We start from the raw sequence: 26,162 nt of genomic DNA, 5'->3' as shown, positions 1-26,162 counted from the left end.
GTATGTTGTAATCATGTAGGTGGACAGCTACCAGTACAGTGCAGTTAGTGAGAATAGGACTTACTGTTAAGACAGAAAATGTACTTTTCAGACAGTGTAGGCGTATCAGAACAGCAAGCTGAGGTTCTAAGGTCAGAGAGTCAGAGCTGAGACATCAACCAGCTTTGTGAGCATTGTCTGTCTGGACCAAAATACAAAAGAGCATGTTCTGCATTCTCCTCCTCCACCTCTCCATTATTTAGTCAGTCTTGGTCCACATTTTCCTCTTTCTGTCTGCCACTTGTTTACATATTCAACCATCTGGTTTGAGTGTTTGTTCAAGGGTCTCCACCTCTGGTCATGACACCAAATCAAGTCTGTTTTAGAATCTAATGTTTAGTACAGTGTTCTCCTCCAGAAGAGCTGGTCCCAGTGCAGCGCCCCCTCCTTTGGTTCAGTCATTGTCTGGTCCCTATAAATGATCCCAGTGCAGCCCAGAGCAGAAAGCAGTAGAGACACAAACATCTAAATAGTTCTTCTCTGTCCATTAACATCCAGCTGCTCCAGTCAATACCCAGCTGATATAGAGTCATGTATACAGATGTGACAGAAAAAATAAGGTTCCATCAAGGTCACTCTTCATCTGCAATTCCTGGCTCCACATAAAAATCTCTAGAAACATATCAGGTGTGCAGGAAAAAAAACAAATGTCCTCGCTTCCTCTCCGTATTTTAGTAGATGACCTCATAAACAGTGGCCTTCTTGTCCCCTGAACCAGTGACAATGTACTTGTCATCCACAGATATGTCACAGCTTAGCACTGAGGATGATTCTTTAGACTGAAGAAAATGAAAGAGAAACATAAAAATATCAGTCACAAATAAAGAAAAACTTCCAAGAAAACATCCAAAAGAAGGACTTACAAGCTTTAAAATTGTTCTTAAAAAATACAAATATATCTGTCACTCTTGCTTCATTCCAATCAATTTTGCTGAGTGTTTAATAAGAGTTCATAGCATGTTTGGTAATGTTGTCACACAGAAACATGCTGATGCAGCACATGAGACAGGATTCGTTACCACACAAAGCTGTAAATTTAAAGTAGAAACTGCTCTTTTTGAGGACAACACCCTGACAGTTTCATGATATCTACTGACATATGTAGTGCAGTGCTGGTGGAAATGCAGCTGGGCTTGTTAAAGCTGAAGCAGCAACTTCAGAGGGGGTAATTTTATATATTGGTTATTGTAATATATTATACAATGAATGTAGCGATCTGTAGTCCCAACCTGGAATATGCTGGCTCCGTACGGTGTTCTCCATGCATTCAGTAAGTTGTCCTTTCCTGTACTCACAAACCATTTACCTGGGAAGGGAAACATACACAAACAATGAGCATTCTCAGGATAAAACAAAAAGGTAGACAGTAACATCATCAAGGGGTAATTCGAGCATTTTCAAACCTAAGCCATATTTTTACGTAGATGCATGTCATAAGCCTCTCTCTTCCCATTTCTCATCTACCTCTGTACTGTCATATCTAATAAAGGAAAAGATTCCAAACAAAAAGAAATAAAATAGACCAAACTCACAGAACCTTCACAAAATATTTAAATTGCTGATTTTAAAGGAAATGGCTTTACAGTAGACTACAAATGAGAAGTGGAAAATTACTAAAAGGGGACAGCCGATTACTTACCACAGTAGGCAAACTGCAGGGAGAGAACACAGCTCTCATGTAGATGAAGCTGGTATTTGTCAGGCTTAGTGACATGAAGGACCTCAACGTTGCTGCTCTCCATTCCCACAGCGAGCCACTCTCCTGTCGGACAGTAGCCCAGAGAGAAGATCTGGACAGAAGAGACATAAATTAAGTCTTACTGCATAAACTATTTTTAATACAAAGCTTAAAAAAATGATTAAATCACATACTGTTTTTAAAGGTTAGTCAGGGTGATATGAGTGTGTACCTGTGATGTGAAATCATGCTGCTGCAGCTGCCGTCCCTCTCTCAGATCCCAGGAGCGCACAGTGTTATCGAGGCCTCCAGTCCACAGCTTGGTGCCATCATTGGAGATGTCAATACAGCTGGCTCCATCTGTGTGGCCCTGGAACTGCCTGCAGGATACACACATACATTCTGAGCTAAATAAAGACAGAAATGTTTAAACAGGGACACACTTCGCAGTTGGTATGCACCACAGATTACCAAATGTGAAGGGCTTACAGTATTTCTCATCAGCATCCACTCTTGTAGTATCTTTGCTAAGTATTCTGCATCTTGGTGCTACAACTTGTAATTATAAAAGGTCAAATCAGAAAAGAGTGAGCTAATTGAGGAAGGTCAATACTGTGGTTAACAGGCGGTTAGAAAAGCCAGGCGGTAATTGTAGATGCCCCTAAAATTCGCTGTCCAAAATCAAAGCATTCAAACAAGGTCTCTCTTACCTTACAAGTGTCTGGTTGTGTAAATCCCAGACTGCAATGTTTCCATCGCTGCAGCAGGAGAAGCAGACCTTGGAGTCCGGGCTGATGGCCAGAGCGTAGCATGCCGGTGCTGATGATGTCAACTCTGCCTTAATCCTGGGAGTGGGTGTGGCCAAATCCCAGATTGACAGTGTGCTCGCCTCACCTCCCACAATCAGCGTCCGGCCATCAGGGAGGAGACGACAGGAGCGGATATAGTTGTCTCGGTTCTGATGGGGCAGACACAAAAGACATTAAATGGTTGGTATATATACAGTACTATACCACAAACATGTATTTCTAGTCTCTTTTCACACAGATATAGAAATATAGATATCCTGATTTGACACACATCTGCCCACCATTTTGGGGAGGTCAGAATCCACCAGATACAATACAATGTGTGAGAGATGCAGATTTCACAACAAAATTGACAAACAGTCTTCATTCTGAACCAATTCTCATGAAAGTAAGACAGTAAGATGACAATTAAATATTTCAGCTTTACAATATTTATGAAAATATTTGTGTGATGGTGTTATCTTATGTGTCTTGAGGTGTACGGATGAACTGCATTGAGGTTCTGATCTTAACTGCAGTCAGGGGAAGAAAAATACTCATGTTTATTTTATAATGAATTGATCTAATTATTAACAGAATAACAGGGAACCAAGTGGGTTAATAACAATATATATTGATATAGAAATCTACATTTTTTGAGAACCTCACAAAAGCTGAAATTCTATATAATTTACTTTTGATATTGCCTTTTTTATCTGAGCCTGCAAGTGGAAGTTGTGGCTCCTCAAAAGATTAATGTTTTGCCATAGTGGGGTGCCACTATAGCTCAGTTGGTCGAGTATGTGCCCCATGTACTGAGTCTGTTCCCACCTGTGGGCCATTTGCTGCATGTAATCCCCCTCTCTCTAGCCTCTTTCCTGTCACATCTTCAGCTGTCACTATCCAAATAAAAGCAAAAGTCCAAAAAATAATCTGTAAAAAATGTTTTGGCATAGAGCTGATTAAATTGACCACCAGTAACTGAATTTAATTCCAACAGGTAACCAGTATCATATTCAGTTTCTCAAGTTTATAACAAGCCAAAATTCATTCATATTTGATCATAATTAAGCAAGTTACAGTCAATTTTATAGTAAAATTTGCATCTCTCAAAACACATTGTATTGTTATCGGATACTATTGGATCTTGACCTTGAGGTGTTTACATTTAAATAACTTTTTTTTATAGAACAGACACCTCTCTAACATTTTATGCTGTGTATGCACCACGTCACTCACCAAACAGTCAAGCTGCGACACTGGGCTCTTGTTTCCTGGGTGACTGATGTCCCAAACCTTGACACAACCTTTCCCTCCTGTGTAAACGTGTCGGGTGGGGTTACTGATGGTAACAGCGCACACCACCTCCCCATGGTTCAGTGTGTTGATCTGACGGGCGTGGCGAGGAATCCCTGGGCCCACCAGCGCATCCGGGGGGAATGGCACCGGCTGCATCTGTCCATCAGCCGCCACGTGAAAAGAGTAAGCACTGGTGATACAAAGAAGGAGGAGAGGAGATTGAATGTGACACAAAGGTAAAAATGGAGAAGGACAGAGAATAAATGAAGAGAGTGGAAGAATGTGCGGACAGAAAAAAAGAGGCAAAAATAAGAGCAGGCTCATTATTTTTAGGTTTTTCTAGGACATATTACAGGGCAATCCAGGCAATGGGCACTCAAACACACTTACGGTTTGCCTCCAGGGATTCCTGTCAGACTAGGAGGCATTCCAGGAACTCGCATGTGAGGATGAGGATCAAACCCAACCTTGAGGAGAGAACACAGACATTATATGAGCTCAGTGCAAACACACACCCATGGGCATTGGCAAAATGCACACAAGTCAATACTAACCTGTGGAAAAGAACACAAACACTCATGAGCACAAAGCAAACAGACACTCTGAAGCACACACACCCTCCAAGTCTGAATGACAAGTTTAAGAGTCAGCAAACACACAGAGGCAGAGCTGTCACTACTTGTGCTCCCCCCCAATCCAACACATACACACAGCTGGTGAGTACACAACCTGAGTTTGTATCAAGTGTTGCCCAGACACATACACAGCTGTGAGTCTACTAAACCTATTTAAACAGTGTAATGAACACTATGCAAATACAGCCCAGAGTGATGAGGCGATTGAACGTAATGCACACCAGCGTACTGGCTGTATAAATACTACCACACAGACAAGAGAAATACAGCTGTGCAACTATTGACACTTTCCACACTTTGCTATATAAAAATATACAGTGCTTATGAAAAGTATTCACACCCTTTAAATTTCTGATCTTTTAATTTCTTAAAACATTGAATTACAGAGGATTTTCAACACTGATAAATAGAGAAAAAAAAGACAAAATTGTCAAAGTTCTAAAATAAAAAGTAAAAAATAAAATTATTGACTGCATAAAAATTCACTCCTGCCAGCATGGCAGTTTTCAGACATTACTTTATGATAGGGATCATCAAGGCGTAACAAGAGAGTTAATGTAAACAGGGCTGCAACTAACAATTATTTTCATTATTGATTAGTCTGTTAATTATTTTTGCAATTTACTGATTAATTGCTTAGCCTTTTATGTCAAAAAGTTGTGGAAAATGCTCATCACAATTTCCCAGAGCCCAAAGTAATGTCTTCAAATTGCTTCATTTGTCCAACCAACAGTCCAAAAACTCTTCATATACTATAATATAAGCAACAAATCCTTGCATTTAAGAAACTGGAATGACCATATTTTCCTAGAAAAGGCTGCATAATGATGATAAAAGATCAAATCTATAGTAAGTGAAAAGTGTGCATCAGGATACAAAGAAATCTTGAACACACTGAATATTCCCACAGAGTAATGTGAGGTCAATCATAAAAAAATGTAAAGAATATACTGCAGCACAGCTTTAAATTTGCCTGGGGCAGGTCATGGCTGAGTTGTGAGCACTGTGCATACAACAACCGTTGCCAAGGCGTTTCAGGGACAACAGCAAAGAGGAAGCCACTCATTCCAAAGGAGTTGCTACCACTGTAAGTTAATATTGTTGCAAAATAAAATATGAATAAGCAGCCACAACTTTTTATACACATGTTGCAGAGGCTTTGTTTGATTGTGTGATTCAAGGGATGGATGCACACTGATATGAAATGTCACCAAAACATGAGTCATCCTTTTTCACTCACCATGGGAGAACGGCCGTATGCAGCCACAGCAGCCGCAGCAGCAGCACTCATCTGAGGTGACATGTTGTGCAGTCCAGCAGCGTAGGCTGCAGCCCCAGCAGCACCAGCCAGCTCACCGTTCATTCCTGCTGCATGGGGCAACATACCAAATGCACCTGGGTATGGGCCTGGTACAGCAAGGGGGGTCCGCAAACCTGCAGCTGAGGATGAGAAGGTAGCAAAATGTATGACACATTAACAGCTGGTAACAAATAAGAGAATATTCAAGTTCAAAATTCCACTCAATATATGGGAATATGAGCTTTGACGCAACAGACTGACATTACTAGTCACCAATTGATTAGAAGAAACTTGAACAAAACACAGAACTAAACTGCAATTTGCTGGCGATCAGATTTACCTTTAATACCACACAGACTTTGGGGACCTCCATACATACATCATTTTTTTCCAAAGTAAAGGTGTGCCATGTAACATTAGTGATTTAGACTTACAACAACAGATCTTCTGGAAGTCCTACATTTATCCAAAGCTCCTTTGACATTTAATTGAGGTTGAATTTTTCTGGAGGCACTTTGGAGACAACTAATTGCCAAATTAACATATTATAATAACACAACCTATCATAAAATTAAATTACAAACATTTAGACTTACTGGGTGGATGTGGTATCTCCATGGAAGGGGGTTTTGATAGACTGGGCCTGATTCCAGGAGTGGAGCTTGGACCAGGGGTGGAGTCACCTCTTGGTGTGGGTGTGCTGGACTTAAGCCCAGGTGTTCCTGCCTTGTCTCGCTGCCACAGAGAGAAACGCACTTTAGAGATATACAGGAAATATGTAGCTAATGATACGTGTTCATCGATCCAACCACCTGGTCTATCAAACTTAATGATAAAAACAACTCAAACAATTTTGTCTTGCCAATCCATACCATTGACATCTCTTTGGACTTGAGGGAGGAGGAACTAGCTGATGATGCAGTAGAGGCTGGACTACAGGGGTCTTTCTTGAGAAGACGTGCTTTATCCAGGCCGTTTTCTCTCGGGGAAGGAAGGGGTGTGCCACGAGGTGAGGCAGGATCCTGGTGAAGTGACAAGGATTCAGTTAACTACCCGGGAATAAAATGATTGCACAAAAGCAATGTTGGCATTTTTCTGGATAGAAGATTCACAACTGTGAATGCAGTATACTGCAGAGATGTACAGAATAGTTCGCAGCTTCAGTCATAATGTTCATGTTAGGATTCTAATTACTTTTTTTGCGTGTCTATTCATTCTGTTTAAATCCAGTTGTTAAAGGTTAGGCTACACTAATATTTTTCCTATTTCACTAGTTGTTGAATTAGAGTCCAGTGTCGTTTGATCCAAACATTTCCAATAACTTCAGAGCACTGTAAAGTCCAAAAGTCAAAATTTAATGAAAACAAACAAAGAAAACAAAAAGACAAAAGTAATCTTTTCCAAAATTCACATCACGCTTTTAACTAATGAAATTATTCTGCTTTAAATTCCAAATTTGTTGCTGTTTAGCCTTTTAAAAAACATAACTGTCACCCAAGTCAAAAACCTGCTCTCCAGCATGCTGCACACAAAGACACAAAAACACACCTGTATTAACAGAGCAGTCAGGCAGCAATCTAACTGCATGGTAAATTACATTTTTGTCGACAAAATTAACAGGTTATACTAAAGACCAATGATTTAATGTTTTTATAAAAAAAGACAAGATTTCTTAATCTGACATATCACTTTATTCAACCAAGGTCATGGCTTATGTTTTTAGGCTGACAAAATTAGAAAATATGATGACAGACATTGTAAGATTCAGTCCAAACCCTTGATAAGTTCTAAATGTAAAAACATGATATTGAGTACAGCCCTAGTATATTGTTGTTCACTTAGACAAGGACTGCATCAGTCCTACTGGAAACACCCACAATTATCACATCTATTAACAAATTATTAAAAATATCAAAACATACTGACCTCATTCGAGACATCTACCACTAAATTGTCATCACTTTTCTCTCCGTCACTATCCTGCAAAGAAAGAGAATCAGTTAACACATAAAGAATGTCACAAAGCAAAAAAAATCACACAATCCTAACTTTCAATTTGTAACTATGACTTGACCACAGACAAATTATATATTTTTTCTCACTTAAACATTTCCACAAAGAGTCAAAAACATTTCTTACATAGTGGCTGGAGTCCTTGTCATCTACCTTGCGCTTCTTGGTGTCATTTGGAAACTCGGGTCCGTTGCGTCGCTTATCTGAGTTTCTAAGACTTTCTGGCAGCAATGAGTTACTCTGCAGATGAAGGCCGAAAGGAAGAGGAGAAGAGCAGAACACAGTAGGATAGCAGAGCAGAGGGAGAAGAGATTAGAGAAATAAGATAGGTAGTGCAGAAGGGAAACAGAAAAAGAAGAAAGGAGAATTTGGAGGACAAAGTGATTTGCAGAGGTGAGACAATATTGCCATTTACAGCTCAGGTTGTGCTTTGTTGTGTATTCATTCTGCTTGAGCTCACTAAACCGTCTGATCCATCTACTACTAATTACAGCAGCCATTCAGCTACATGTGGAGCAGGTTAGAAAAACAGACTCTTACTTGCAAATAGGTTAATAGTTCACAGACGCATGAATTAAGCAGCACTAACACTTAAACGGCAACCTCTTTTCTCACTTGACCAAAGCTGGTCACAGCCACACACACACGGCTCTGAAGTTGATGATTACATTAAGTGGCTCTCAAAATCTATCAGTGCTCCCTCTCCTGGCTCTGACAAGCTGCACTGGCTGCAGTTATGTGTGTGTGAGTGTGTTTGTGTGTAATTGACTGTAAAAGCCTGTGTGTGTGATCAAGTGTGTAGCAGACTGTGTGTGTGTGTATTACTTGCAAAACACTCCTGTGTCCCTCTGTGTCCCAAGACTACACACACGCACATGAACACACAAACGCACGCAAACACACACACACACACAGCCACCCCCTCCTGGCCTCCTGACCAACGGATCCTATTGTTAATGGATTAAAGCTTCATGTTGAGTCCATTATAGTCTCAGCCTGTCAATGAAATGTGCATCCAACATACACAAACACACATGCGCGTGCACACATTGAGCAAGGGAGCGCTTGGGCTTTGAGGGGGGAAAGGGTAAATGAAGGAGGAATAGCTAAGAGAGGAGGAGGCGGGTGAGAAAAAAGGGTAACGGGAGGGGATAAGATTAGAGGACAGAGAGGATGGAAGGAGGGTGTGAGAGTGTGGAGAAGAAGAAAGGGTGACAAGAGACAAGGGGAGGGAAAGAGAGCGGTGGAGGGGGTGAAAATCTGTATTCTGCCAAAGGCCCCCTTCCTTCACGCCTTCCCCTCTTCCTCCCCTCCTCCTCCCCCTTTATTGAAAGGTTTTAGTGAGCTGAGCACAGGAGCACTGACCCGCAAAACATAAGCAATTTCCCCCCTCTGTCTCACCCCTGTTCGCTTTTAGCATGGTCTCTCTCTCTCACACACACACACACACACACAAGCTCAGTGTCATATGACTGCTGCCCCCTCCCCTCCCTTTCCCAAGCCCTCCCCTCCCTTTCCCAAGCCCTCCCCTCTCAGTGGTGGTGATATTAAACACAATGAGAGTCTTTAAGCGCGGGATCATGGGCGGTGTGGGGGTGGGGGTGGGGGGGTAATCTGCTCACTGAGGTGTTAAATAGGCACAACAATGCAGGCTAGGCTGGAGGAGTGTGTGTGTGTGCGCGAGTGTGTGTGTGTGTGTGCGTGTGACCATGCTAAAAAGCTCATTTGGAGGAGAAAAGAAACCTAACAGTTCAGAGCAGATCTAGGGCAGAACTAAACAGGCAGGGCCAAAGCTCTACCCCGAGAGAGATCCACAAACACACACTCACACTTTGAAACCGACAGTCAAATATATACAACTAAAGGATGAAAGCTATTTGGGTGTGAAACAGAGGTAAAAAGCAGCAGGGTGCTTTTATGCATAATGACATGGTGAGGTGAACTTTATTGATCCCAGAAGGGAAATTGAGTCACTGCAGCAGTTAAAAAAAAAAAAAAAAAAAGAGAGAGACAAAAGAAAAAAGGATACCAAAAGTTGAACTATTAAAAGTAAAAAAAAAAATGGGCCTGCCTCAGCAACTACTGCACTTTACCTGGAATATAAGTTTAAGTTTCAAAACTTTTTTCATGTGACTCATATGAAATGTGCTGTGACTCTTTAGAAACTGTATTTTTAATGAAATGCTAGGAATGCATGACACCTGACAACTTATCAGCCTGATGAGTTATACACTTTTGGTTCATGTTTTGGTAGTTATATTTTTCCATTTTTGTATTAAGTATTTAATAGGGGTGTAAATCACAAATTTTATTTTTTTAAAAATACAATAATATAATGATTAAGACAATATGATATTTGCTGATATTACAAAGTCTGCAATGATACAGTTTGATTCAATTCAAATCAGGACACAGCAATCTATATCAGATGACGGATATACATTTAAAAGAATCAGTTGCATTTTCATCAGCTCACAAAAGGCAACTAAATTATGAAACAACAATTTTATGACTGAATTGTTCCAGACCTTTGTGGACCACATGCCATGGGAATTTCAAAAGAAAGGCATCTAGACATAAATATGACAATATAGATCGATATTTTCACTTTTCATCAACCATATTTAATTCTTGAACATTGAACTGATATATTAATCCAGCCCGGTGTATCGTTACATCCGCAGTATTTAATGCATTGACATGAGAGATTTGACAAATTAAATCAAGCATTTAATTTGAATTCTTAGGCACAATGCTTCAGCATGTTTGTCAAATGTTTTGATGTACTTTGACATTTCAGTGTCTTCACTCATTGCATTTCAGCCTATTTATTTTTCTGGGTTTTCACTGTTTTGGCCTAAATAACCAGGGTCGGATAATGTCTTCAGTACAAATCCAAACAATCAGATCATACTTGCACTGCTATATGAAAACTAAATATGGTTTATGTAGAGCACAAGTTTAAATTTGTTTTTCCTTCACCTTGGGCAGAGCTTACTGATGCCATAGGCATCTATCAACTGAGCTGAGACAGGCTAATCTCACTGTTGAGCTATAGTCAAAACTGCACGAAAACTGCATTGAAGAACAAAGTCAGATTCCCCAAAACCAAACTATCCCTTTAAGAGAGATAAAAAAATAAGCTGAGTGGTTTGTCAGAACAGTAAACATTGCTGCAGAAAGAGGAAGTACTTACTGTGCTGGGCTCTCGCTCTATTGCCATTGGAAATGCGTACATGCGGTTGAGGTCATAGGGTTGAGTGTTCAGCAGAGCAGAAACCAAAAAAAGAAAGACAGGAAACAGAATGAGTTAGAAATGTGAAGTCTGAATTTAATTGTGTTTATAAACAAGAACCGAAAGTTCACACAGGAAACTGACTTGAAAGCAGACCAAACAATTTTGGTCCCCATTTTTAAAAAACAGAATAAAACAGCATGAACATTTACTGATACGACTGCTGACTTAAAAGTTAATTGTACATAATAACTGTGTCATTTACAAACTTCTGGGGCAGTCAACTAACAGATGATGATTTCCATTCAACTTTCCAGTCGTGTTTGTAGTGGTGGAGGGTGTGTGTGTTCACCTCGTAGGTGCTCAGGTCCTGCAGGGTGTGTGTCTGGACCAGACAGGTGCGGCTTTTTATCACCACCATCTTTTCCCGCCAGGTGGGGAGGAAGAGCACCAAGTGCTCCTGACAGAGCCAGGAGACCAGCTGAACCACCCAGCTGTGAGGGATGGAGGCCAGCAGGATGAGGGGTGAGGGGCACAGGGGCACCACCGTGGTTATGGGATAGATGCTGCTGCTAGAGAGACAGAGGGAGAAAAGACAGAAAGAGGTCGTTCGTTAAGATGTGGAACATTCAGGGAAGCTACAACACACAGTTGAACCATCTTGACTTGTTGTTGGCCTTAGAAAAGAAAACAGCATGAAAATTTCATATCGCAATTATAGTTGTTGTCATGATTCTTAATATTAACAGAGTTTAGTTAAAATGTGCTGGAAAATGTTCAAAAAGCTCTGATACAAACTGAAATCATTTAATCAAGTTTTAGATTGAAAACCTTGAAATGGAATAATGTACTTTGCAATGTCAGTGTTCTCAGTGACAAAAAACAAACCCACATTGTTGCTGCACCTGTATCTGTGAGACTGTTGCTAACTTTGGTTAGCAGTACTGGACAGGATGAATCATGAATTTCAAAACACGGTAATCAAATGATAATTTTCTAATGATAATTTTAATGATAATTCAAATTTGAACTGGTTATTCTAATCATCTAGAATTTTATCATTGTTTATTGTTAAACTGGTAATCATTTCATCCCTATCAGGCATACAGCTTTCAATATATTGTCAAGGTTCCCACTTTTTTCTAGACATCATTTTCCATGATTTGCAGTGGTGACCTAGCTGGTATGACAGACAGTGGTCGCCCCATGTTCTTCTCTGTGAAAGTCTGATTTAAACTTTACTTGCACTGTCTACCTGATTTTATGTCACTCACTCCTGTAACTAGAGGACAAGTTTTCTAGATGTATTTTAGCTTACAGGCATAACTATATATGTTTTAATATCACTCCTTTTGTGACAATCTCTTGACCTTTCTTTCATTTCTTGCCTTGTTCTGGTGCTCCATTTTAATTCTATATTTTCATATATATATTAGAACAAGTTAGCAAGCCATTTAAAACAAGCTGAAGAGAAGGCAACGTTAATCTCTAAACCTAATAAAAACTACTCTGGTTACCAGTAAGCAGTGACAACTATTTACATTTCAAGGACAATGTAACTTACATTATTTTGAGTTGCAGCCACTATCAAATGAATATTAATATGATCCTGAACATACAGACAATGTTATCCATAGCTCTGACGGCTAGCCTAGTAGGCTAGTTCATTCTCAGTTTAAGAAAAAGACGAGAATGTTGAAATTATTTTCTGGGGGAACACAAGGCAGGAGACTTGATATTCTCTCTCATTTTCCAAATGTCTTCCCACCACTGGAAAATTGTTTCATTTCAAAATTGATTCATTGGGCTTAGAACTTGTGATGAGCATTTTTCACAATTTTTTCAAACTTGAAACCTGAAACCAAAAATCTCAAGTGTCAGTAAATGAAACTGAGCCATCAATAGGTAAAAATCAATAGCACTTTGTCACCTAATCAATAGAGATTTCTGTCCCTATTCAAGTCTTCAACAGATGGGACAGTTTCTTCAGTGTCTGGGTTTACACCACCTCAACAAGCTGCTGCAGTCTACAAGGCGGTGAACACATCCTCTCCCCCTACACACACACACCGACACACACACCCTCCTCCCTCTGGGGTCAAACACTGAACAATACTGACAGCTGGGATCACAGCCCAGAGCCTGAGGATGTGGTGGTAGAAGACAGAGGGGGGAGGGAGACAGGGAGGAAAAGAAGGAATGATGGAGAAGTAGGGAGGAGAGAGCTGAGAGCCCCAGCTGCTGCCTGCACTGTCAGGTCTTGTGAGGGAGTGAGGCGGCTGAGGAGAGGAGGGGAGGAGAAAAGGAGAGGAGGAGAGGGTCAGAGAGAGAGAGAGAGTTTGGCTAGCAGCCCTGCTCTCTCTTTCACACCAAATCAGGCGCTCGTCTGAGCGTGAAATGCCTTTGTGTTCCAAAACATCATTATTGCCTCCTCAGACAGTAGCCGCGGGAATCCAAGCTCACTGATTCGCCACCGGGAGGGGAGGAGGAAGGGGGGGGGGGGAGAGAGGAGAAGGAGGGGGGGCACAGGAGGCGACTCGGCAGGGGTGGAAGGAGTGCTGAAGGTCAAACCGACTTTTATCTCACCTAATTGACTAACCCACTCCCCCTCTCCTGAGCCCCCGCCTCTTCTTTTCCTCTCCATCCATCCTTCACTCTCTGCGTCCTGCCCCGATGAATGAAAGCAAAAACAGTCTTTTAGCCTCAACCTCCATGCCTGGCTCGACACACACACTCAATTTCCCCCAAGTTGGCTCGCCTGCCAAACAATCAAACATAAACACACCCACACGTCACACTTGATCACACTAACATGCATATACAGAGTCTAGATAAACAAGGCAGGCACACATACCCTCGCTACTCAACCATCCTACCCATGCCTGTTGTTTTCTGGGGATAACAGAAACGCACGCTCTGCTACACCCAGGCGCGCACACACACACACACACACACACACACACACACACACACACAAACACACACACAAACAGATGCAAAAAACACACACACACACACTTGGATACACAAACAGGACCCCTGATGGGAGTAAATGGAGGGGAAGTATTGGTGGAGGCAAGGGGAGCCCGAGTTTGTCATGGGATGTTAGTGTGAGCTGGTGAGTATGCATGTGTGTGTGTGCAGAGGTAGGGGCAACATGCTTCATTACACTCATTTAACTCACAAACGGGGTGAATGACAGGCTGGCGTGGGAGACGGGAGGAGAGGGGAAGAGGGGAGTGTAAGGGCAATGCTGTGACCCCCCCCCCTTTTACAAACACTGAAATCCTGCAATTAAGACTCAAACAGCAACTGCCAAATCCACCTCTTCCCCCATCTCAAACACACACACACACACACACCCCTCTTCCCCCATCTCACACCCCCCCCCCCCCATCAGTCCACGCCAACTAACAAGACCGCCTCACATTTAATTCTCCAAACCCACTGCCCACTCTTTGCTAAGCTAAAGCTATAAAGACCCCCTCCTTTTCCCACATTCCCCTTCAACTCAACCCCCTGGCCTCACCTCCTGCCAGTCAAGCCCCTATGGCTCCTATAAAGCAGAGTATTCTCAACTACCACCCAAAAAGTCACCACCAACGGCTCCATCTCTCTCTTTAACCTAAACATCACAACCAAGCTGTGAGGAAAAAGTTTATGTTTTTGTAACTTCTTTTCACACTTGCTATGCCAATCTCCTTTTTCAGCTAAAGTCTGAATAGCTGGTCATGGCCCATTCATCACAGGCTGACGACATCTTTTTAATAAGCACCTCCCATCATACCTTTCCCACTGATTCATTTCCTCTATCCTCTACTCGTTCACCATGAAAGATTAGTTCTATCAATCAATCAATCCATTTCTAGACCCACAGTCCATAAAAAAAAGAAACTATCTGCGTCCCTGGGTTTAATTTTTTTCAATTCCTTTTACCCCTTTTCATTTTTCTACCAACTCTTTCATATGTCCTATATACTGTACACATCTGTGATATTGACATGAGGAATTAAAAGAACTGCAATTCCTTTAAAACACAGCTATATGCCTACAATGTAACATTAGTGTTAACTTATTTTGGTAGTGTTGCATCTGAAACAGCATACTATGCACTACATCACCAAAATGTGAACTATCGTTCAACATACTTTTGGGTAAATAAACAGTTATTATGTATTTTTCAGACGCACTGTTCAGTGCATATCACGTCACTTCCTGAGACCCTCCTTGCCAGTTGGAGGTGCGTAACCATGGTTACCCATGCCAACAATTAACTGATTTAGAAATTTTTTTATGCCCAGCAAAGTAAAACCTTGCAAGAGTTATCATAAATATACTCTTATACTGGAGTAAGTGGTATGAAATGCTAGGTCCTATTTCATGTTCACTGACACTAGTCCTACTGATTATTAGTCAGGCACACAGGCAAATCACAACTGACCCTTTTCCAGGAAGTTTTTATATTTGTGGCAGATGCATTCGATGCATTAGAGAGGTTAAAATGACTATTCACAGAAAAAACACTATGAAGGAAATGTATTATAGGAGAAATTAGAAGTTTTAACACACTGTACAAGAGTACACACCGACATGCAGAAACAGTTTATTTAAGAGTTAAGTAGAGGAATACACACTGTGGGTGGAAGACCTGGTAGTCCACGTACCCCGATGACCGTATTAAGCTCTGCCATTGTCACCTGTTTTGCTCGCTCCACAGCTTGGACCACCTGCTGCTGATGCTGTAAAATATGCAAACAAAACAGTGTTACTGAAGAACAAGGGTAAGAGGCTGATTCATCAGCAAAGCCAACAAAGTGGAGTGGATAAATGACAAAAAAAACACATACTTAAAGTCACACATACTTACCTCCTGTGAGAGGAAGGGAATGACTTGTGCACAGATGGTGTTTAGTCTCTTGGCAATCTCAGTCTGATGGAGGAAGAGACACACAGAGACAGAGAGAGACTTAATTGTTAATAACATAATTACATTCATTTAGAAAAGACAGCTGTTCAGTAACACCAATAAAGTAATACAAGCAGATACACACACACAAACAGCAAACTGCAGCCTCCACAGCAAGCCAACAAACACACAACCCTACCAGCCTATGACACAGTCCACTTCCATCACACACAAATCCAGTGTGCCTCTTTCAGCATCACCAACACACACAGAGTAGAATGAAATTTTCCTTTCTAATCATCAGTGTGAGCTCAAGTTTCTCTCTTGCCTGCTGTATTTCTTTTGCTCTCTATCTATCCTCTGTGCTCTTGTCCCTCTTCCCATCAGCACTTCAACATAATCTCATCAACTCCTAACTTCATTTGCTCTCCCCCAGTATCCATGCCAACACATCCGTCTGCCCCCCAAACCCCCGGAGGTGGCAACAATTGGCTGAAACCAGATACCCCCACAGTGGCACCAAATCAGATAAGGGGACTCATATTACATATCATCCAATCAAATTGATACGAAGAAGGCCAGGGTGAAAAGGGAATTGGAGGAGCCATGAAATGTGGTAATGGCTCATCAGACACACACATCCCACATAAATAGATACACAGACACATGCTGCTCTGGATCTGAAAGCTTATAAGAGCTTTGTGTTGTTATGTGAAAACCTAGAAAAAGTTGGAGGATTTTCTTTATCACAGGGTCTTTACCAGCGTATTGTAAGCTAGGGCTGGGTCAATGGATGACACTCATCAACTGCTGGGCCCTCTACCATCCTAACAATGTGTTTTAAAAGCTTTCCATATGAGGTAGTGTGACCCCACAGACTTGCCAAAAGGCAGTAATTCTATGAGGAAAAAAAAGCTGTAACAGCCTGTCGAGCCTAAGTTGACTCCCTACCGCACCTAAACGATTTTTTTTTTTATTTATCTCGAAAAAGTTTTTTAAACTAAAATGGGTTATGTAAGTCCCACACTCATTTCAGGAATAACTCAATGCAAAGGTTGTGTGTGTAGCATTAGCAAGTGTCTGGTCCAGAGAGAAAAGAGAGCATGCACAGGACAGTCAGTATGAAGTTAGCAGTAAAGTTATAGCTATGAATCTAGCAGTAAATTGTGTTTACAGTAAAGTTCACAACAACTTCAGACCAGGCTCACTTAAGGTGGATCAGCTTTTCATTTAAGTGACAAGAAGCTCCTCTTAGTTTTGTTCAGGTGTGGTCTAGTGGAAGACACTTGGGTGTATGGAAACTTTTCAAAACTCTTTAAACAAGCCCAAAACACATTCATAAAGCTAAAAGGACATGAGGTATCCCACAGCACAGAGCTCCCATCTGTAGTGGTATATAACTGATGTAACAGTTATTTCATCTGGTGTAGAAATTACCCCCCTGCATAATTGCAGTAATAATATAAAAAGTATTTCCTTTTTCTAAGAGACTTTTAAGAAACCCATGGCTATAGCTTTCTACCTACATAACACAGTATGTCAGCTTTCTTCCATCATCAACTGTACAAAAAAGTCAGGGGCCCATCAAAGTATGTACACTTCATCTTCTGAGGACCATGATTATCTTTACAGAGTTTAATCTCAATAAGACTGATGACTGACCAATGGACAATACCATCCTTAAAGTCATACTGCTAGCACTCGATGTCCTCTTTAGCTGTAGCATACTTGACTTCATTGGACCTCTCTGTCACACTTACACTTCTATTAGCAAACAACCAACCCTGGTTCAGCCAATTATTTACTTGAATGAGCTAAATAAAGTAGCAGCCAATTTAGAATGAGTCTTGAATTAAACACAAGTAACCACTTGACAATATCACTTGGAGTTTAAATGAAACTAAAAAAAAGAAGAAAATTCTTGGCAAGATTATCTATCTCCACAATATGGAGAACTATCAATGGACAACTTACTCTGGAGCACTATGTTTCTAAATCGAGCACAGAACAGGCTGTTGGTTAAAGACAGTTGTTCTGATTGTTCTATTTAACTGCTTTAGCTTCCCGGTCTGTGCAACATTTAGCCTACATAAAACATCTTGTTCCCAGTGCACCTGATGTATCCATTACTACAGACACTTCACCATGAATTAGAACAAAGTACCATAACAACATACATTCAGGCCTGTAGACACCTACACACAGGCCCGCTCATAACTGGCCGACCTCTGAACACTGTAACTCAATCTCATTATGTCCAACTTGTTCCATCCCTAGAAAGCTCTAAATAAAGAACTATTTCAGGCGGTCTATACCTGCTAGTCCTTTCTCAGAAACCTGAGTTGTAAGCCTATAATTAGCCTTGCATATAGGCTCACTGATTAGGCTGTCTGAGAATACAAACTACTATCAGGTCAGCTCAGCTAATCTAACTAAGCTAACTGAGAAAACTAACAAGGATCAAATGGATGAGGCCACAAATACCTGGAGCTGTAATCCACAAGTGCAGCATCATTACAAATCATGACTCAAGAACAAGGACATCTTGGGTGACACTGCAACAACTACTTGTCAGCTATTAAAATAATCACCACCTATTCATTTGATTAACCACTTTAAAGAAAAAATGTTCATATTCTCTGATTTCAGCTTCTTAAATGTGAATATTTTTCTTTAGTCCTTTAAGACAGGCAACTGAATATCTTTGATGTGTGATGAAAACCTTGGGCTTTGGAAAACAATGACCAACATTTTCTGCCATTTTATGAGCCAAACTGCAGCAAAGTGATCCTATGTAGCAGCCCTAATTTTGGGGAAGATAAAACAAAGGTAACGAAAATTTACATCCCATGTGTCCTAGTACCTCATTTCATATCAGCTACTGAATAACAATGCTGTAGAATTGCACATCATGATATTCATATAATTTAGCAAGTGGGTAAACAAAAGTTGAGGATGCAGAGAGAAGATGCAAGTGTACACACACAATGTGCTAACGCAGGACAGGATTCCCATTACACATAGATTTGGAGCATGACTGCCACACTACACACACACCCATACCTCCCCAGCAGGAGGTGCGTTGTTCTGTGCCCCCCCCCCACCACACACACACAGAAGCTTGTTGCTCTGACAACTGCAGCCCCAAGCTAATGACCTCCCCTGGAGCTTTAGTGTGTGTGTGTGTGTGTGTGTGTGTGTGTGTGTGTGTGTGTGTGTGTGTGTGTGTGTGTGTGTGTGTGTGTGTGTGTGTGTTTATGTGTGTGGACAATAGGATGGGATGCATCTTCCTCACAATGAAAGAACAGTAGCTTCACATGGACATAAAATGAAAGAGGAGCCAGGAAAAAAAGAAATGAGGGTGGGGGTGTATACTTTTAAATGGAGGCAGCAAGAAAAGGAGAGAACTTGGGTGTAAAAAGGAAGAATAACACAGGAGGAGAGGAGGGGAAAAAAACTAATGGGAGGGAGTGTGAGAGAGTCGAAGAAGCATCCCCACTCCTCAGTGAAGCAGCCAGGCCAATCCACCTCCAATTTCCTCTGGTCTGACTGGTCGATAGCTGTGGTAATTACTGGTAAACGCTGTGAGCCATGCACCACTCCTGTGGGGGAAATGCGTGTGTGTGCATGAGAAAGAGAGTGAGGGTTTTCCCTCCTCATCCATGTATCTGCACAGTATGTTTACCTTCCAATACGTCCGTGTATGTACTCATGCATAAACACATTTGACTATCTGTGTCTGTGTACATTGCTGTGTATACATTCAATTGTCCCCGTTCTCATGTGTTTACATACCTTATGGCTATACATTAATGCTGTTACATTACAATAGGTGATCATCCTTTATGTATTTTCCGCCTTCTCTACTAAAGTGTGTGCTAGTGTGTTTTTGCCTCCCTGCTTCTAAAAGGGGGAGCTCCACTGTCTCTCCTCTGCCGGCCTCACCATGATCGATTCCTCTGCCCTCCCCAGCCCTGCCCCTCTAATGTAATAAAGCAGGCCGCTCCCCTAGACAGCACCAATCAATCTACAGAGCCATTCATCCTGCCTCTGGGCTCAGGCGGCCAGCCCTAACTGGGGAAATGGAGACAGAGCCCCATCGATCACGAATAAACACACATCCACACACAGCCATACAGTAAAACACACACACAAATGAATGAACGCACAAACGCATTTGTGCACACACAAGGACACGTCAACAGGCACACACACCAAATACATCAAACCCCTGCTATGAAAGAGGGAGGGGAAAGGAGAAGAGACAGAGAGAGAGGAAGAGAGACAAACAGGAAGACGCAGAGAGTAGACAGATAAGCATCCATACCTGTTTGTGCATTTCAATGTTGAGGCCATAAGACATCTCATAGTACTGAGGAGGACAGAGAGACAGGTGGTTAGATAAAGGAAAGTAATTCTGAATCTTTGAAATTAAAGGTTTAAAAAAACAAAGAGAATATGTGCAACATTACAGATGAGTGTTTTTGTTTGAACAACCAGGCATGAAGGTCTTTTGTGAATAGAGTGTCACATCAGGTCTTTCTGACAGAGAAATCAAACCAGGGCAGTGCCCTAATAGCCAACTAAACCGTTCATCTGTAAGAAGAGTCTCAGTTGGCCACGTTTCCATTCATCTTTTAGCCACATAAAAAATAAAACACTTGTGCCTCAGTGTTATGCCCGGGGAAGTGCTGCAACACAGACCTTTTCTCACTCAGCACTGTCACACTGTTGCTAATTGTGTTACAGCTGCCATTAGCTAGTCATCTCAGTTAGTGTTCCAACTAGACACAACCTCCAATACCAATGGAGGCTGGTTTGACAACCGGGAATACAGTAAACATAAGTGCACCCTTACTCCATGGACAATGAAGACATAGTGAGTTCAGCCAGGGACAGGAGGAGTGAGCAGTTGAGAAGCGAGTTTGCAACTTAGCGATTGAATTTAAGAATCCATTGTGAGGTCTGCCAGTAGCTGTTTTTCTGAAGTTTAAAGCTATTTATTCTATTAATAATATTCTATTTATTTTTATTTTTTTTTTAAAGTTCAGACTCCTTGCTGGTTGATCCAGCACATTCAGAATCACTACCCTATTTGCTGTTCGCATTTAACAAACAGCTCGCTTTGAGCCCCAAAAATATACATTTAATTGATTAAATCAATATCACAAACATGCAATGGCCTTAACTAATGACTATTAGTCAACTAAGAAAATCTTTAGCAAGGGACAGCCCTAAGTCTAAAGTCACACCGTAGAGACAACGTTGAGAAGTATGTTCACAAACAACTCAGAATGGCATTCCTGTCTACTTTTCGTTTCTTTGTCAGACTAAAGTGTTAGTCACACTAAGCCTCACTTGACCTCATTTTGTTTCACATAAAATGGTAAAATAAATGCTGAAGTTTGCTGAAATACTGAGGCTCAGTTCAATCAAAATAGAAAAGTGCAACTCTCAAACTGCAGAGTAGTAACCGGGTCTAATCTGACACTCTGCTCATCTGAGAAAGGCGACTATGCACAAAAGGTTGTTACTTTGACTTGGTTGCTTCTTCCCTTTGTTCAGATAATATATTATTTACTTACTAATTTAATCTTCAAGTAAGATTTTTCACTCATCTGCCTCCGGAAAGATCAATGTTCAGCTCCAAAACACATGGAGCTGGTAAGGACACGGCTTCTCCCTCAAGGACACTTCAAAAGGGCAAAAGCCTCACAATATGATGTTGTGTGAAAAATGAATTGATGTTGCACGGATCTCACCATGACATAGTGTCTCTGCATCTCTGTCTTTTCACTGGCCAGCTTCTCACACTCCATTTTGAGACTGAAAAACACAAGAAAACACAAACTTAGTTAAGTTAAGCAAATTTCATCTCATTCAACACAAGTGTAACAGTGTAAAATAGGACCTCAGTTTCCCACAGACTGAAATTTTCACCAGCCCTTGAGATTCATTGTTTAGTTGTTTTGACCATGGGTTTACAGTATGGACAAGTTTCACTGCTGATCAGTGAATATCAGCAAGTGTTCTGGACACAAACAGATGAGCGACTGTATCTCTTCTGTCTAAAGCATCTCCTCAAACTAAGGATAAACAGAGGGGATGTTAAACAAACTAGCTGTTGATCCTCCAGCTGTTTTCAAGACAGGTTTAAGTCTCCTGTGATCCCAATTTCCCTTTGCTCACTGATTAAAGCAACCACAAATGCAAAGACAACACCAAACAGGCTGGAGAAGGGCAAAGAGCAATTTTAAGATAATGAAAGTGAAATGGAGAATATGATTCTTCCCATCGAGTTATTACAACTGCTGTCAGACGGCTGTAGGATGTTTGGTTTGACCCTGCTCTTTTCATGCATGAATCAGGATATGAACTAGAAACAAAGCAGCCTGTTTATAGGTCAGTAGCTTTTCACCTGTTGCGGCAAACCCTCCCTGACAACTCAAACAAGTTAAAGTATATATACACAAAGCAAAGAAAAACACAACTGCACACACACTCAGGCAGTCTTCTCCCACCACACGACTACACACACACACACAGAGGAAAATAAGGAGTGATTTATGAAACCCTGAGCCCACACGCCACCCTCTGGCTTTCACCCATCACCAAGACTTAGACCTACCGCAGTGTAAGCACTAACACTGATGCCTGGGTCTGCTGCATATGTGTGTGTATGTGAACCTAATCCAGGTTTATGGGTTAGTATGAGGCCAGAGCTGGGGTTTTGTTCATTATGGTAAGCGGGATGACTGTGGTTAGGGTGAGGTTTAGTGTTAAAGGGCAGATGACAATGAGAAAATTGCCTGCCGTGCCGCCCATAACGACAGAAGAGAGCCTTCCCTGATGTGAATGTGTGTGTTTGTGTTATCCACCTGTGGTACTGCGCCTGAAGAAACTGGAACTCCTCCTTGATGCGGTCCAGTGACTCTGGGATCGTGAACTTGAAGGGCTGGCCTGGAGCCTGGTGGGGCGTCTGACACACAGGCACACAGACAGAGGATTATTAACATCATAGTGCTTCATTATGTGGCCCACAATATGCATCTGATCCTCTCCCAGCTCACATGTGTTATGTCAACAACTTTTAATTATTAGCCATTATTAAACAAACAATATTATCAATCCCAGGCAGTCTCTCAAGGCAGAAGGCAGAGCCCAATTAACAAGAGGGAAGAGCTTGACTTAAACATGTGCTCAGCCTGAGGGCTGTTCAAACTAAAGACAACAAGAGGTGTAGGTCAGACAACGATGTAATGTTATCTCCCTAGATGTGGACACCTGGTTATAGCCAACAACTATGAACAACTACTAACTTTAATCCTTCCAACCCCAGAGTTTTGTTTGTTTGTTTTTTTGCATTAGGCCTAATCATTTAGTCTATAAAACGTCAAATAATTGTGAAAAAATTAGATTACAATTTCCCAGAACCCAACGTGACATGTTCATATTGCTTTTCTCGGCCGACCAATAGTCAAATACCCAAAAATTCTTCATTGCTATCATAAATGACAAAGAAAAGCCGCAAAAACTCACATTTAAGAAAATGTTTGACAGTTTTGCTTGAGAAATTACTGAAGCAATTCATTGATTATCAAACTAGTTTGATCAACTAACTGACTAATCTTTGCAGCTTTACTTTATTCTATCAGTCCAATATCTTCATGACTGTGTCAATGATTTTTTTCTGTATGACTTTAGATCATTGTCTTTTCTGCTTCTGTTTTTATTAATAAGTTTTAAAAATACTAATGTATTTGGGTCCCCAGTCAAAAGCATTCAATTCTACCTGTAGTTTTAACAGATAGAACGACTTACTGATTGTTTAACATGGGTCCCAATTTTAAGTGTCTCACACTATCAGGAGAGTAGGAGTATTCAAATTCAAAGAGGCTTTACAGGCATGACCATAATAAAATACAGTATTGCCAAAGCACATTGTACAAAATAATACATTGCAAACAATAAAACATGCCACAGGTCACTTTGGAGGAGACAGACGCCGATGCAGCGGGTTTCATCATGTGCTTTTCATTTCACAAATTATCCAATCAACTATAACTTTCCTGAAATGACAATAACCTTAATCATTAATTAATTCAATCATTAATTATCACTGTTATAAGACAGAATTGTCATAAGTTGCTATCGTGGTTGTTTCTTAAAGTAGTTTATTGGATGATGAGTATAAGCATAGATATAGCTAGATAGTCAAATTATATTTATGCTAGTAGTTAGTAGTATAGTAGAATTAGCATTGTATTTATGGAGAGATAGTTATACTTATGGGTTAAAGCAGGAAGGGTGAGTCTTACCGGGTGTCGCCCCTGGGGAAACATTGTTATCTCCGGGAGGATGTAACCGTTTCCTTCTTAAAGCCCCGTTTCGAGGGATCAAATGGGGTACAGTGAAGAGGATGTGGGGTGCTCCGGATCACGGACACGGATCCATCCGCCGTTGTAACCAGGATCAAGTATCGTTAATTTCAAACAAAACCGACCGCTCCGTCCGAGTTCACCGACCGTTTAATTTGACTCCCTGCTCCTCTGTGTATCTCAGCCGTTGTCTCTCCTCCGCTCCACCGGCAGCACGGCCGTAAATCACCCGGAAAAACACGGGAAACGGCTCATTAGCTGGAGGCAGCTAAGAGGAGGGGGAGGAGGGTAAGAACCAGGTGAGAAATGAAAAGGCTGGAGCCACCTCAATCACTCCTCCAGCTTGTGTTTTGTGTAGTATCCGATGTATTCCGAATAGGGAAACAAACAAGAACAAATTCAAGCCGGTGGACCCTCAACAGACAGCCGCAAACTGCCCGCTCTCCCTCGGTCGGAGCATCAGAAACAAATCCACACAAGTTAATTGCAGTGAAGAGTTCCCACTTGACTCACCGCGGTCGCTAGCTGGCGGTTGAACAGTCAACAAAAACAGAAATATTTACTTCCCCATTCAGTTTGGATGCAAACTTGCCTCCAAAATAGATTTCAAGAAAGAAAAAGAGGAAAGATGTTGTTAGTTTTGATAGCAACAACTCCCACAGCTGCGGCAACAGTCCTCCGTCTAGCTCTGCTTTACCTCAATGGCAACTTTCTCACGCGGTTTCACGCTCCCAGCTAACCGAAACTGAAGCCCCGCCCACAAAACGGGCACTGACCAATCAGAGACGGCGTTCCACGTGGGGAAGCTAATGTAGCTTATGAAGCTGACCAATAGCCGTTCTATAAACTGCCCCGAGTCTGTTGACCTGGTTGAGCTACGCGGATTCTGGCCAATCAGAGTGTCGCAAGGAACTGCCGTTCCGGAGGCGCGCAGGGCGGGCAATGCGGTGGGTGAAGGCAAGTCTCACCTGTCAATCAAAGTAACGTGGGCTCAGCAGGAGCGAGGTTTGAGGATGTGCGCGTGCACACACATACACAAACGAGTCAGCCCTCACACACACATATACACACAAACAGAAACACAAATACTGTCCTTCTTAGTAGCTTCTGTGAACCTTCCTAACAAGTGTCATGGCAAATCAACTCGAATCTCCCTCTCTTTATGTCTATGTAATAATAAACGGCGTGCAAATTTATTTAGTCGGACTTGAATTCTCTTTGTTCCTCTTCTCTAAAAAGAAAAAAAATGTAATTATGTTGTTCATCTGTTGTTCATGTTCAGGCAGTTTGTTGACGTTTTCATGTACATTCAATCTACAGGGTGAGCCCCAGAGACAGCTCACAGGGAGTCCATGCAGGGAAAAACCCCAAACCACAACTTTAACATGAGATCCTCGTACCAGTTACATCACGTCAAAACTTTATGTTGGTGGTGTATATACTTTTTCCACGTAAAAAAAGGAAACTTCTGAGAGGAAATCCTGATTGGCTGTAATAAAGCTCACAGAATGATATGTTGTCATCCACACAGAAACAGTTTCTCAAACAGGTCAACAGTGCATATGGGAAAAAAAGAGAGGAAGTGTTAGCTGCAAAGAGGTGATTTTTTTTTTTTTAATGAGCTCAGTTTGTGCATAAATACAGGCATTAACAGGCTAAAGGAACATAAAAAGGTGGACTGGCAATTAGTTTTCAGTGCTGGTTGCTCTTTCACAGGCAGCATCAAGATGTTTATGCTGACATATTTCTAGAAAATAAAATAACAAATGACATTACAGTTACTTCATAGCCAAACAGATGTAAATTAAAAACAGTATTTGTGATTATACTGCAAAGACAGACATGTTAAACACATGATGGGAATAACTCTAACTTCCATATTTTACTGTAA

At 41.3% G+C, this 26,162-nt stretch overlaps 1 protein-coding gene across 4 annotated transcripts; it reads right to left on the bottom strand.

Annotated features, from left to right (window-relative positions):
- Positions 1-24,962, bottom strand: LOC146320490 (transducin-like enhancer protein 1). Of its 4 annotated transcripts, none has more exons than XM_084728754.1 (20): positions 24,212-24,962; positions 22,772-22,872; positions 21,656-21,719; positions 20,221-20,265; positions 15,855-15,917; positions 15,622-15,726; positions 11,340-11,559; positions 10,949-10,965; positions 7,879-7,992; positions 7,666-7,719; positions 6,612-6,761; positions 6,336-6,474; positions 5,680-5,879; positions 4,195-4,271; positions 3,745-3,994; positions 2,428-2,675; positions 1,950-2,097; positions 1,679-1,829; positions 1,269-1,345; positions 1-818 (listed from the first exon to the last, which is right to left on the bottom strand). In XM_084728754.1, the coding sequence occupies exons 1-20, from the start codon at positions 24,233-24,235 to the stop codon at positions 711-713; spliced, it is 2,355 nt and encodes a 784-aa protein (XP_084584880.1). In that variant the 5' UTR covers positions 24,236-24,962; the 3' UTR covers positions 1-710. The 4 variants fall into 4 exon arrangements, with proteins under 4 accessions (XP_084584880.1, XP_084584881.1, XP_084584882.1 ...); XM_084728755.1 differs by having other exon boundaries at positions 11,340-11,556; XM_084728756.1 differs by having other exon boundaries at positions 15,652-15,726.
- Between the last annotated feature and the right edge of the window lie 1,200 nt (positions 24,963-26,162).

The sequence above is a fragment of the Lutjanus erythropterus genome, chromosome 10 (assembly GCF_056507025.1).
Source record: "Lutjanus erythropterus isolate fLutEry1 chromosome 10, fLutEry1.hap2, whole genome shotgun sequence".
NCBI lineage: Eukaryota > Metazoa > Chordata > Actinopteri > Lutjaniformes > Lutjanidae > Lutjanus > Lutjanus erythropterus.
This window is presented reverse-complemented; position numbering and strand designations above follow the sequence as displayed.

Coding starts and splice junctions, on each gene's coding strand:
- LOC146320490 (XM_084728754.1), bottom strand. CDS start 24,235: ATGTTTCCCCAGGGGCGACACCCG. Junction 6,475..6,611: donor AGTCCAAAGAGATGTCAATG/GTATGGATTGGC, acceptor TCTCTGTGGCAG/CGAGACAAGGCAGGAACACC. Junction 1,830..1,949: donor AGCATGATTTCACATCACAG/GTACACACTCAT, acceptor TCTTCTGTCCAG/ATCTTCTCTCTGGGCTACTG.